This window comes from Myripristis murdjan, chromosome 21, assembly GCF_902150065.1.
Source record: "Myripristis murdjan chromosome 21, fMyrMur1.1, whole genome shotgun sequence".
Taxonomy (NCBI): domain Eukaryota; kingdom Metazoa; phylum Chordata; class Actinopteri; order Holocentriformes; family Holocentridae; genus Myripristis; species Myripristis murdjan.
In genome coordinates, this window is record NC_044000.1 from 912,042 (window position 1) to 926,509 (window position 14,468).

The following is a 14,468-nucleotide window of genomic DNA, read 5'->3' on the forward strand; positions in this document are numbered from 1 at the left end:
ATATGCTTTTCCAGTATTGTTCATTCTCAGCCCTGGGTGGGTCTGTTCTCATCTTACTAGCCCGCCATTACCACCACCCCTTTCCTTAGTTCAGATAGCCGGCTAACTTCTCTCCGTGTGTTCATCTTGTAGTGAGGCATCTTTAGGATCTATGGATATTCTCATTTATCCAGGTCATCGTTCTCTTTGGGCAAAATTGAATCGTAGGCAACTGGACTTGTATTTGTCTTAGGAAGACGTTTCGCCTCTTATCCAAGGGGCTTCATCAGTTCATGCGCATCGGTCTTTCTAGTCCGCACTAGTCTGACAAAGACAGTGGGGTAGGTCCAGACCTTACCCCAACAAGCAGGACTGTCCAACCTTGGGTCGGACAGGGTAAGGTCCAGTTTTAAAAAATAGTGATTTAAGTTATTCTTTACACCAAAAACATAATCTGATTACCCCCCACACAGATTATAGCACAATCCAAATTTACTACAGGTAACAACAACAGCAAGCTTTCATGTATGTATTAGGACATGGATGTTTAGATGTTTAGAGAAGTTACTCATGATTGGAAGTTGTAGTATAACCAAATGAAGTCTGAAATGATGCTCATAATCAGCTGTTTCTTGTGTTCATAACTGGTATTGACTCCAGGGGAGATGCAGTACAGTAAAGAGCCAAGATGTCTACCAGGTCTCAACAGGACTTCATCATGTTTTGCTGAAGTTACAGGGACTTTTCAGAATTTCTTGTTACATTTCTGTGATACAAGGAGTTGGTCTTAGATTGAAGACTTGTAGCTTACTCCATGGATCCTTACGTACTTGCAGCAAAGTTGTCTTTGTGTCTTCCTGCAGTCTCCCCCATCAGAACCCGATGAAGAGAATGATCCTGATGGACTATTTGCCTTCAGAAGGAAAGCTGGGTGCCAATATCTCTCTGTAAGTGTCTGCAGTATAACTGATTTTGACAGGGCCCTATAATTGGAGCTTGGCCTAATTTCTTTTCAAATATGAGGCCAGTTGAAAGGAAACTCAGCTGGCTTTGCTCATTGTATTTGTTCCTCCTGGTGTCTCTCTCTGTTGCCTTTTGATTCTGTTAGTGAGAAGAGGCTATTGATTTGAGGAACACTTGGCATTCTTGTGTTTTGTTTTCTGATTTATATTTAAGTCAATGGCCAGGCTTGGCCATTACTAATCCATGTCTAACAAATGCTCCTCTGTGATCTGCAGCCCCATATGGACCAGAATTTGGGTGTCCTATGGGAACACCCAGAGCTTGCAGGGATGGATGCCCTACGCCACCGGCACTCCCTCACTGCCCTGTCTCTGCCCAGCCGGTTGGTAGGACTTGGCCGCCGCAGGATGGGTCGAGGGGGCAGGTGAACTACTCTACTTTAATTTCAATAAAACGTTTTTCATCTGCTGTTAAGCTAACATTTTACTTGTCCACAGTTTTTCATATTTCCTTGTAATCTTATTTTTTATTCAGTATATAAATATTTTATTTATAGAGCAGTTTTCAAGTACCCCACAGATGATAATGTTGTCTGACTACCTTAACAAGTCAAATGATCTCAAAGTTATGCAAAAAACTTCAGTGTCCCGACTGAAAGATATAAAGCTATCATTTAGGCATTTTCTTTGTTTCTCTGTCACTGTTGTGGTCTTTGCTCATTTCACTCATATACCCACCTCTCTCTCAATCAGGGTCATCTTGGACCGGGCATCGTCTGGTCTGGACGTGGTCCTGAAGCAGCTGGACCCAGATGCTTTTGCATCTCCTGTCTCCAGGACCAGAGACATTAACCGCCTTGTTGCCCAAAGAGCCTCCATGAGCTCAGGTGTGAGCTCAGCCACTGCCGCCTCCTCTTTTGCTGAAATTTTGAACAACATTCAAAGCCTTAGGTGGCACTGCTTCAGGCCAAGGCCTGCTCAGCACCAGGTTAATGAGGGCAGCAGGATGGGAAAACCCTCACTGGATGGCAGGGTGACTAGCAGTTTGTTGCTGAACACCAAGAACAACGGATCAGGTGGGTTGTCATTTACAGCAGGGGCTGACAACCAGCAGCTTGTGGGCAAAACCTCAGAAATATTTTTCACCTCAGCGCAATGTGCCAAGTGTACGCTAACTTCATATGGAGCATAAATGTGAAACTGGCAGAGCACCAGAATTAACATGAATGGGAAACCCTGAATGGGTCGAGTTATACTTGGGCAGGTTTTAATACACCTGGGTGGGGCACCCAAGTGTAACATAGTGGGAATCACTGCATGATAAATTGGATAATAAACTATCAAAATAATGTAATTCAAAATTTCTCATCGAGTTTGTTACAATGCACTGTAGATGTTATAAAACCATATGAAAATTAAGTACAGATGATATATATCAGTAACGGGCTAGAAAGTCAATACAGTAATGCGGAAAATATTGCGAAACAAAGTATCTTTTTTTTTTTTCTTCTATTTTTTTTTTTTTTTTTTTTTTTTTTTTTTTTTAAGCATAACTGTGGTAGGTGGTTTTTAGCCTTGTTTCCCTGACTTACAGACCAGGACATCAGCAATGTCAGCTTCATAATTAGGTCAATTAGTGTGCTTTGTTTGGATTGCTGCCTAAATCAAGCCATCCAAGACACAGAGGGAGAGGGTTTGTCGTAGGGATTTACAGCAGTATCATCACCAGCAATCTTACTTGAAGGACAATACCAGTGATTTTGAATATTTGGCCTGTTTACTTTAGAGTTTACCCACATTTTACCATGCTACAAACCAATTTAGAGATCATATGGGGGTACTAAAGATTTTACAACATATAATCAAAATCCCTTGATTATCAAATATAATTTTTTTGATTGAAACACATACCATGTAATGTTGTGTTTATGTGGCTAATGCTGTCATTGCCTGTCATTGCCATTGCATAAACCACAGAACTGATAGTTACCTGTGTAGAGCAAACGTTTCCCCAGAGACTACTTTCCGGCAAAGAGACCGTTTCACTCTGTGCAATTTGAAATCACCAGAACACCAAAGGCTGCTGCCTTTAATAATAATAATAATACATTTTATTTATAAGCGCCTTTCTCAACACTCAAGGACACTTTACAAAGATAAAACAAATACAATAAAACAACAGATAAAAGCTACACACAGTAAAAAACAGAAAAATTGAACAATGCAGTTACAGAGAGTAGGCTATCTTGAACAGGTGAGTTTTGAGTCTGGATTTGAACAGAGAAAGAGAGTCGATGTTTCGGATGTACGATGTGAGTGAGTTCCAGAGTTGGGGAGCAGAGCGGCTGAAAGCTCTGCTCCCCATAGTGCTGAGACAGGTGGTTGTGGATGGCCTTAAAAGTATACAGAAGGATTTTGAAATTGATTCTGAATTTGACCGTGAGCCAGTGAAGCTGTTGGAGGACGGGGGTGATGTGATGAAAGGAGGGGGTTCTGGAGATGATACGGGCTGCAGAGTTCTGGACCAGTTGAAGCTTATGGTGGGATTTGTGAGGGGCACAAAAGAGGAGTGAGTTACAATAGTCAATACGGGAGGTGACGAGGCTGTGGACCAGGATGGCAGTGGTGTGAGGGGTGAGAGATGGATGGAGACGATTAATGTTTTGTAGGTGAAAATATGCAGAGCAGGTTATGTTATTGATGTGTGAGTGGAAAGACAGTGAGCTGTCGAGGATGACACCCAGACTCTTACCCTGAGGGGAGGGGGACACTGGAGCTGTCAATAGTGAGGGAGAAACTTTCAGCTTTGGATAAGGTGGATTTGGTACCGACGAGGAGGACTTCTGTTTTATCACTGTTGAGTTTAAGGAAGTTTGAGGTGAACCAAGATTTAATTTCTGAGAGCCAGTGGATGAGGGAGGAGGGTGGGAGAGAGAAGTCGGGTTTACTGGACAGGTAGAGCTGGGTGTCATCCGCGAAGCAGTGAATATGGATACCAAATTTACGGAAAATATTGCCAAGTGGGAGGAGGTAGATAATGAAGAGGAGGGGCCCCAGGACAGAGCCCTGGGAGGACTTTATTATAGTAATGGAATACTGATGTGAAGAAAGTTTGAAGACTCTGAAAGTTCATGTTCATACTATAGTGGAATGAATGGAAACCAATGGCACTGTCAAGTATGGTAGGAAGTAGTGTTGTCACGATACCAAACTTGTCACTTCGATACCAATACCAAGTTTAGTATCATGATACTCGATACCGAAACGATCTTTCTGTCCATTGTTGGGTACTTTTGGGCCAACTTAAAAGCAGAGGAAATGGAGGGCTGAAGTCTGGTTGGTTGGCTGGTGGTGTGACTTGAACACTGGTATTAAAACAAGAGGAACCAAAGGGATGTGTCAACATTAGCCATATATAATTATTAAAAAAAAAAAAAAAAAAAAGTAATTAACAAGCAATGAAATCTTAGCAATTTATTATTACTAGTTTTAGTTAGTTTTCTCTGATCATAATATTGAAAGAGTCATTCATACTAAACCTCCAATTCACTCCATAATTATCAATATCTTAGGGCTAAATAAAAATTTGGATAAGACATGATTGGTGGGCCATTGCAGGTAATGTCAAGATTTGCATGAATTACACCTGAATTAAGTTGAAACCGCTGTGACATTGTTATTGAAAGAATCACTTTGATTTATTGTCATTTCATTTATCTTCAGAACATTATTAGATATATACAGGGCTGATAGGATTCCGGTGCTGTGCCGGATCTCCGGCGTACCTGCTTGACTGCGAAAAAAAAAAGGGGGGGTTCGCCCATTTTTCTGGATCCAATAGAAGCGCAGCTTTCGTTCTCAACCACACTAACAATAGGCCTACTAGCCAATCAGAAGTAGGGGGAGGACTTGGGTGTTGGCAGTCAGGTGCTCCATGTGCCGTCGAAAGTGAGCCTCGTTAGCCTACAGTGATGCACTGCAACCCACAGGATGGACTGCAGGTTCGTGAAGCCTGGGGAAGACGGCAAAGATGTCGATAAGGGCGTTAAGAATAAATGGCGCTGGTCTTGGATAGAGCAGAATGGGATCAGTGTGGCAATAGATAGTTGCAAGATAGTTAATAGGGTTATTTTCAAATAATGTATATATGTTATATGACATTTGCCGTTTTTTATATGCTGCTTCACTCTCTGTGACCACATGTTGTCACTTTCATCATGTATCTCATCATCATGTCAGTTTCCATGGTCATTCAGCTCCATAAGAAATAAATGAAATTCCTTTGAACTTGTCAGTCATGTTGGTGACAGCATGAATGCATAGCAAGTCTTCATGAACTGTAGATCGGATATGTTTTCTCTTTGCTAGCAGGGGGCATCACTGAGGAGCAGTATCAGGACCATCAGCAGCAGCTTGCCCAGATGCAGAAACAGCAGCTGGCACAGCTGCAGCAACAGGCAGCAACTCCATGCTCCAAGCAGTCTTCATTACTAGAACGCCACAACATACAGGTAGCCATTTACACAACATATACTTTCATACTTTAGCTCTGTTCACACTTCGCATCAAAATATGTCTTGGGTGATCTTATTACAGGTGGACAGCTCCAAGTACAGGTGTTGAATGCACCAAAGACACATTGAGGACACATTGACACAAGATTGCTCAGACCACATTGTGAGGTGGTCTGGGCTAGGGCTGTGTGATATGACGATATACAGTGCATTCAGAAAGTATTCAGACGCCCTTCACTTTTTCACTTTTGTTATGTTGTAGCCTGATGCTATGATCTTTTAAATTCATTTTTTCTCTCATTAATCTATCCTATAATGAAAACAGAATTTTAGAAATGTTTGCAAATTTATTAAAAAAGAAAAAAACTGAAATACCAGTATTATTAGTATTTAGACCCTTTGCAACAACACTTGAAATTTAGCTCAGGTACCTCCCATTTCTCTTGGTCATTGCTGAGATGTTTCTACACCTTGATTAGAGTCCTCCTGTGTTAAATTAAATTGATTGGACATGATTTGGAAATGCGCAAATTTCTCTATAGAAGGCCTCACAGCTGACAATGCATATCAGAGCAAAAACCAAGCCATGAGGTCAAAGGAACTGCTTGCAGAGCTCAGAGACAGGATTGTTGCAAGGCACAGATCTGGGGAAGGCTACGAAAAAGATTCTGCTGCATTGAACCCATTGGTCACTCTGACTGAGCTTCAGAGACCCTGTGTGGAGATGTGACAATGTTCCAGAAGGACAACCATCACTGTGGCCCTCCACTGATCTGGGCTTTATGGCAGAGTGGCTAGACTGAAGCCTTATGAAAGCCCGCTTGGAGTTTGCAAAAAAGCACCTGAAGGACTCTCAGACTGTGAGAAAAAAGATTCTCTGGTCTGAAGAAACCAAGACTGAACTGTTGGGCCTCAATTCCAAATGTTGTCTGGAGGAAACCAGGCACCGGTCAGCCCAATACCATCCCAACAGTGAAGCATGGTGGTGGCAGCATCAGGCTGTGGGGCTGTTTTTCAGCAGCAGGGAATGGGAGACTGGTCAGTGTTGAGGGAAAGCTAATGGAGCAAAGTACAGAGATATCCTCAATGAAAACCTGTTCCACAGCACTCAGGACCTCAGACTGGGCCGAAGGTTCACCTTCCAACATGACAGTGACCCTAAGCACTCAGCCAAGACAACACAGGAGTGACTCAGGGACAACTCTGTGAATGTCCTATAGCGGCCCGGCCAGAGCCCTGACTTGAGCCCTATCCAACATCTCTGGAGAGACCTGAAAATGGCTGTGCACCGACGGACCCCATCCAACCTGACCAAGTTTGAGAGGATTTGCAAAGAAGAATGGCAGAAAATCTCCCAATCCAGGCCTACTATTAGTCCAGTAATTTTATGAAAAAACCTAGGACAAATTGCAAGAGAAGCAAACTCAACTGATTTTGGATCCTCAGTTTGTCCTGAGTGAGGGAAAAAAAAGTCCCAAGGAATCCCATTGGTGAAAAGTTTTGAAAATCACCTATATATGACCATATAATACCAAAAAAACACCCTTTTAAACACACAGGGGAAAGGGGTTCAAAATTTTACTTTCAGATTTCACTATAAAAATTCACAAGTTGATTACACACACAAAGACAAGAAAAAAAGTCAGTTACAAGTTCTTTGAATTATTCTGTTTACACATGCATATCACACAGTATCTGATTTGATATGTGCTCATTGGAATAAATGGAATTGGAATAATTCCACTCCATTCCATGCGCTAATTGGAATAAATAGTTATTAAATTAATTAAAAGGTTACTATATATATAGTAACCTTTTAATTCATTGTTATATAGTAACTTTTTTATTCAAGGTTACTATATATATAGTAATTTTTTAATTCACTGTATAAATATCTGTTCTGGCATTTATTCCTTATATTCCTTATTAGCGCATATCAAATCAGATAATGTGTGATATGCATGTGTAAACAGAATAATTCAAAGAACTTGTAATTGACTTTTTTTCTTGTCTTTGTGTGTGTAATCAACTTGTGAATTTTTATAGTGATATCTGAAAGTAAAATGTTGAACCCCATCACCTGTGTGTTAAAAAGGGTGTTTTTTGGTATTATATGGTCACATATAGGTGATTTTCAAAACTTTTCACCAATGGGATTCCTTGGGACTTTTTTTCCCTCACTCAGGACAAACTGAGGATACAAAACCAGTTGATTTTGCTTCTCTTGCAATTTGTCCTAGGTTGACCCCAATTTTGGCCTAAAATTACTGGACTAAACTGCCGAAGTGAGACCAGGTGATTACATTGAGCTAGGGCAATGGCTTGTGAGACACAGCAACAGTAACTATGTGCGCTCTCAGCGTCGGAATGGTGAATTGCTGGCAAAGTACTGAGTAAAGGGTCTGAATACTTATGTCAACGTGATATTTCAGTTTTTTCTTTTTAATTACAAACATTTCTACAATTAATGAGAGAAAAAAATGAATATAAATGATTGTAGCATTAGGCTGCAACATAAAGTGAAAAAAGTGAAGGGGCTCTGAACACTTCCTGAATGCATAATTTATTACACTAGTTTATATTATTATATCTGTAATTTGGACGATGCTTAGCACTCCTCTGCTCTCCACACGAGTGTAGGCAACATAACAAACAGCATAACATAGATAATAACACGCCATAATTAAAATCCTTGTAGAAGTGTAGTGGTAGCTATGCTGTGGTCACCAAGGTGCAAGTGTTTATACTGAGTGTCACACCTAACCAATCACTAAAACTCCGGACAGCATTGTCATTTTATTAACTCTACACTAATGAAGCTCAGATAAAAACAGCAGAACTCATGGCTGCATCCAGTGAGGCAGAACATTCACTTCAAAGCAACGCTTTGTTTTATTTCTCACTGTGAATTTAGTGACTCCGCACAAAAACGTCTAGCTAAGAGATTTTTGAAGTCTAGGAGATATGTTGGATAATTTCGATTGATTCCACAAAATAAGAGTATGGTGTTTGTTCTGTTGATAGGTACAAATAAAAAGAAGTGTAACTGAATTAATTGAAATATATGCATTTTTTGAATTATGGCTGGTGTTTTGCACTATATGACATTTTGACCCTTATGGCTGTAATCACACAAGTGTCACAAATTGCACTTAATAACTGAATCCTGATTAATTGAAAAATTGTGATTAAATCAAATCATGAGATCACTGGTGATTCCAACCACTATCTTAGGGTCAGTCTGCTGCTGTTTTGTAGATTGCCTGCTACAGTGAGTGTGTGTCGAAGACTCTGGACTCTGCTAGCGCCCACTTTGCTGCCTCTGCTGTGGTCAGTGCACCGCCGCTGGGCCATGTCAATAATGAAAACAAACCCCACAAGACCAGTGTCAATGGTGTCCTCCATCTTTCAGGTAAGCTTGTCAACCTGTAATTACACCACAGGTCTGTTGTGAGTATGCAGGCTTGTACTTTTTGCCATCATCTCTGGACAAAGGCCAGTTTTTCCTGGCTCTAAAGTGGCATAGCGCAGCTAACTGAACAGTTCAGAAAGGCTGTGTGGGAAATCACCCGATTATCGAAGTACATATAAACACACAAACCTGCGAAGTAACTTTGTGTAGGCCTACTATTAAACACAGCTTAAGACAAAGCCCTTCAGATATATTTTTTTTGAAGGGCCTTGTACTTTACATCAAGTGTATTAGATATATGCTTAAATATACAAGTGACACATTTTGAATTTAGTTTCTTGTACAAACTCACTGTTTTCCATTTTATATAGATATTGTTATGTATACTATATTCAGAATGGGTTCATCCACCCGCACTTCCAGCCAGAGACAATGATGTGATCTTCTTTCATATAGGCTTAAGGACCATGCCAGTGATTTTGCATGTTCAATGTAACATCTACAAAATCTATATCTATATCCATCACTGTAATAAAAGTCCTCCACATTCGTTTTCCGAAAAGCAGCAGCACTGGAAAATAGTCCCTGTGGAAACATTTGCTTTCCACAGCCAATTATCAGTTGTGTGGTTTTTGAATGTTAACGACTTTGTTAAGCCACAGAAGTAGAGCATTATTAGGTGGGTGTTTCAACCAAAAATTTGAATTCAATTTGAAAATCAAGGGATTTTGATGATGTTTAGTACCCCCACATGATTTGCAAAATAGTTAGTTACAATGTAAAATGTGCGTAAATGCATCAGGCATTGGCACTGGGATGGTCCATTATCTCTTCTAATCCACATGTTACCAACCTCTGGAGCTGACACAGAAATGGAATGCCACCTTAAACAATACATTTGGAGAAAGTATAGAGTTTCAATGAATTAAATTGTACTTTATTGTATACTAATAATTAGGGCTGTAGTCTGTTAGTCGACTGGTCGATTTATTGGTCGATACGTTCTTGGTCGACCAAAATCTGATTGGTCGATTATTTGCCGTGTTAATTTTATCAGGAGTAAAGCACTAAGTGCTAATGGGGGTGTTTTCAGAACAAACGGTTTCACAGGTAACAGTCTGTCTTCAGAACACCCCCCTTCTTTTCACAATTTTGGATTAGCCCAACCCACTGGCGGAGACAGATAGGTAGGCCGGTATGTTCTGAATTGAAGAAAAAATTAGGTCTGGTTTTCCGACTATTTGCTTAATTAAGAACGTTTAATGAACATTTAGTCCTCTACCATGTCATAGACGTCGTCAGTGTGGCAGCATTTTACCAAAATAGATGGAAAAAAAGTCGAATGCAAACTTTGCAAACAACAGTTTGTGTACCACAGCTCAACAACCAACATGGCATATCACCTAAAACGGTAAGCTAACATGTCTGCGTTAGGTTGCTCTGTCAGTTTTGAGTATAAACATATCAGAATTGGCATATTTCAAAGTTTTAGTCTAATCGTTTTATAACTGCAGGCGCACACACCTGCGACGACGGCAGCTTGACATAAACGGAAATCATAGGCTATGATATTGAGTAGGTGCACGTGATGCAACGCTGTCAGAGCCAACCGACTCCAGTGTGTCATTCACAAACCTGCCAACATTTGAGTAGTAAAATCCGGGAGATTTTTGTAGTGGGGAGCAGCAAAAGATGTGCGGGGATATTAGTGCCTGCCGAGCCGGTTAAGATTGACAACACATCCGGGTTTTTAATAATTAGTCAGTAAACTAGGCATTGTCTGACACAGGCTGGAAAATGCGCACTTTTATTTACAGTTAAACATTTCGCCGTGTGTTTCAGCTTCTGTTAAACTAACGGAGCTGCTGCGGCTTTCGGTCTCAGCTTTCAAAATAAACCCTTTGTTATTGTGCGTTTCTCATTATTAACAAACAAAACTGGGGCTTGTAAATTACGGGAGATTCCCGGGAGAAAAGACAAAACGGGAGGGCGGCAGGAGATGAGAAACCTGGGAAAAACGGGAGTGTTGGCAGTTATGGCCAGATACTGCAACAAATACCCCCCACAATCTGACTTGTTTCCTTCTCTGTAAAATCAGGAGATTAGCGGGAGAAATTACTGACCGGGAACATTGCGGGAGATAGGGTTAAAAATCGGGAGTATCCCGCGTGAAAGTATGATCATTCAGTGCAGAAATGATTAGGTCAAAAACGATTTAATATACTGCAAATACTTGTTGTTAATGTTTATTTATAATTCATTTAGGCAGAGAAGGCTAGCAGGCAGGCTACTGTCCAGTTAATTGATCTAAAAATAGTAATTTTTTTTTTTTTTTTTTTTTTTTTGTATTCCCGCTGCCCCCCGATTAGTCGACTTTTGGTCGAAATTTCAGGACTTTAGTCCACCAAGATTTTCTCTGATTGACTACAGCCCTACTAATAATACAGTGCCTTGTAGTTACATAGCCTTTTACAATGCTCCTCCACAGGGACCTCCAGACCTCCCCACTCCGCCACCTTATCTCATAGCGGGGCAGGGATCTCAGGGCGCGTGTCTTCTTCTGGCATTGGAGGGCCATTGCTTCCCACCCACTCTTCCTCCTCGCTGCAGTCCCTCCCCAACCACAGGAATCACGTCAGCGCCGTCTCTCCTGCACACCACCACCACAGCGCCCAGCCTTCCGCCCCCTCGCCATCTGCCTTAAAGCTTGCCACTGTGGCCACCACCTTGGACCATGTGCCCAAGGTCACACCTGCCAGCACCATCAGCAACCTGGCCAGGTAGAAATAAATCAACTTAACTTTTATTTACATCTTACATTTTATGCAACTGTGTAACTGTAAGGGTTTGACGGTGAAATGTCCCTTATTTAACTGAGGATAGCAGTGGCTACTGAGAAGTACAACCAGCAGGAAGAAACCCAGCAACCAAATTTTGGCAGAGCTCTGTCTTTTACTGACTTCTTATCATGTCAAACAGATACAGACAAAGCAGTGAGGTGAGACATTGACTACGTTTACATGCACACCTAATTCCGATTTGGGTCAATATTCTGGTTAAGGTATCTGCGCTGCGGCAACTGGAATATTCCGTTTACATGTTACTTGGCATGTTCCCGTGTTGCGGCGTATTCCACTCTCTTACGTAATGCGACACTCGGCCGTGAGGGGCAGCAGTACGACAGAAGAACGACAGAAGTGACAGAAGAAGAAGTCTTCTTCTGTCACTATTTCTGTTTTCTCCCATCGATATTCTCCATGATATTTAAGTATTTGATTAGCTGAAGGCAGACTGCAGTCTCCTCCTCACTCCAAAAATGCTGGCTCTTGCTGCTTTTCGCCATGCTGTTCGCCATGTCGTTCTCCCCGCTTGCAGTAACCATAGCAACAACGTGACTGAATATTCCGGTACGGGGCATTTTCTGGTGTTTACATGGCACAATATTCCAGTTGGAACAGGCATATTCCAGGGGTCTTATTTGGAAGTCTCTCCAACCGGAATATGACCTTAATTGGGTTCGGTGCGTGTTTACATGACTCATGTGCAGCCGGAATATTGTGGATATTCCAAATAATACAGGAATATGGTGTGCATGTAAACGTGCTCATAGGCTCCCCTCTACCCTCAACCAGTCCAAAAAAAACACACTATCCACCCATTATATAAATTCCACAACATCTACTATTGGCAATACAAGAAACAAATACAGTGAATTTGCTGCACTCCTTCAGACATTCTACATGTACTGACAGCTAGACATCCATGCAGATCTGTTTTGAACAACAAATATTGGCCTAATTTTTTCTCAGTTCTTTCCCAACGTGATATTCACTGAGTGCTGTGTGAACAGAATTGCAATTTTTGATTCCTTTATCTGTTGCTCACAGGGAGAATCATGAGCCAGAGAGACTTTTGAATGGAATATCGGAGACCACAATGGCCATGGAGGTTACCTAGCCCAACCCCCTTTCTTTCTCTCTCTCTCTCTGTCTCTCTCTCCCATCTCCCATTCACCCACTTATCGTCAATCACCCCCCACTCGCTGATCAGACCGGTGAATGTGACAAGCAGTGACCTCCCAGAGGAAGAATGCAAGCCCCCATCCCCCAATACTGAGGGGACACAACACAAGGACCTATACAGAATCGAGCATATCAAAAAATATTTTAACCAATTTGTCAATATTATACATGTACATTTTGTAAATTGGGAATATCACTACCTTGTAAAATAGTATATTTGTATCATTAGTATGTTTTTTTTTCTGTTACTTGAATCCAAGCAAATTTGTCATCACGCTTTTGCACTTGAAAAATGCAAATGAAATTCAAATGCACAAATGCAACAGTGTTGGGATCATGAGCATGAGCATGGGTCCTGTGTCACTGCTTCACTATTTATTTTGCAATGTTTACATTTTGTATTTCACCGCAACAAATTGTCAAAGTATGTCAGTGAACGATGAGATTTTTTTCTTTTGTAATCTTGCTAGCATATTATGTTCCATGCTTTTTTTTCCACAAATGGAAAACTGAGCACATGATTTGGTTTCACAAATTGAAGTTGGTGACCTTTGTAAATAGATTAGCGGCATTTTTTCCATTCAGGCAAATTTTCTGTCACACTGGTGTCACAGGAATTTGTCCTTTTTGTAATTTTTAATAACTCGTCTTGCTTTTCATTTGACTTTTTCAAAATCAGTGACAAACTCTAGCCATTGTCTTCATAGGATCCTATTTATTTAAATTCACATTGAAATAACAAATATATGCATCCTTTAAAAGATTCAAACTGCAAATGTAAAGCAGGAAACCCTTTTTTATAATATATTTGCCTTTTTAAACGGGTAGGGACTTGAAGCCAATGAACACAGGAATAGAATAGTCTATGTATTGTGTGTATACTTTGGAATAATTGATAAAGCAAGTGACTACTCCTTTGGACCTGGGGCAGCCAAGCAGTGACTATTTTTATTTTTATTTTTTCTCACCCTGGGTCTAGGGGCAAGTAACATGTTGAAACGATGTCTGATGGTCAGTGCTTGGCCTTTCCCGTTGTCAGTGTAGTTACCATGAATCCTGTATAGATGATAGAGGGAAAAAAAACTGTTTAGTTAACAGTGTCATGCCTAGTGTTGATGCACTATTTCTTCAGACAGACATTTTCCCTGTTACTTGTTCTTGGAGTGTTTCAGAAAAAAATGCTGGGAAATAAAAATACATCTATACTGTATGACATCTCTGAAATTTCTCTTTCACTGAGTTTTTAATTCATAACAATTGAATTTCCTCTGTTAGAATTGGGGAATTTGGGAAATATTCCTGTAATTTTTAAACAACTTTTTTGTGGTAAGCGTATAGCAATTATGTTATTTAATTTTAAATATATATTATAATAGATACAGTAAATACTCATTTTTTATTATCTTTTATTTTTATTTTTATTTCTAGTAATGTTTTGCAATTTTTTTGAATTGTTTGGGAGAGTTAATTTTTTTTCTTTTTGTGAACTTTGTCATTCTGGTCACTTTTTACTAGTTTGGGGTTTTTCTTTTGCAAATTTCACCTATCACCTTTTTTTTCTCATGTTATTGAAAGAAAT

At 40.4% G+C, this 14,468-nt stretch overlaps 1 protein-coding gene across 4 annotated transcripts in view; it reads left to right on the forward strand.

Annotated features, from left to right (window-relative positions):
* Window positions 1-14,102, forward strand: part of epc2 (enhancer of polycomb homolog 2 (Drosophila)) — a 35,328-nt gene extending 21,226 nt beyond the window's left edge. For 2 of the 4 annotated variants that reach the window (XM_030081214.1, XM_030081216.1), the window contains exons 8-14: window positions 843-926; window positions 1,218-1,366; window positions 1,695-2,017; window positions 5,310-5,452; window positions 8,714-8,867; window positions 11,356-11,647; window positions 12,755-14,102. In XM_030081214.1, the coding sequence (XP_029937074.1) occupies window positions 843-926; window positions 1,218-1,366; window positions 1,695-2,017; window positions 5,310-5,452; window positions 8,714-8,867; window positions 11,356-11,647; window positions 12,755-12,824 (1,215 nt within the window). In that variant the 3' untranslated portion in view covers window positions 12,825-14,102. The remainder of the gene's footprint in view (window positions 1-842; window positions 927-1,217; window positions 1,367-1,694; window positions 2,018-5,309; window positions 5,453-8,713; window positions 8,868-11,355; window positions 11,648-12,754) is intronic. The other 2 variants (XM_030081215.1, XM_030081217.1) reach the window with 1 other exon arrangement.
* Window positions 14,103-14,468: the final 366 nt, after the last annotated feature.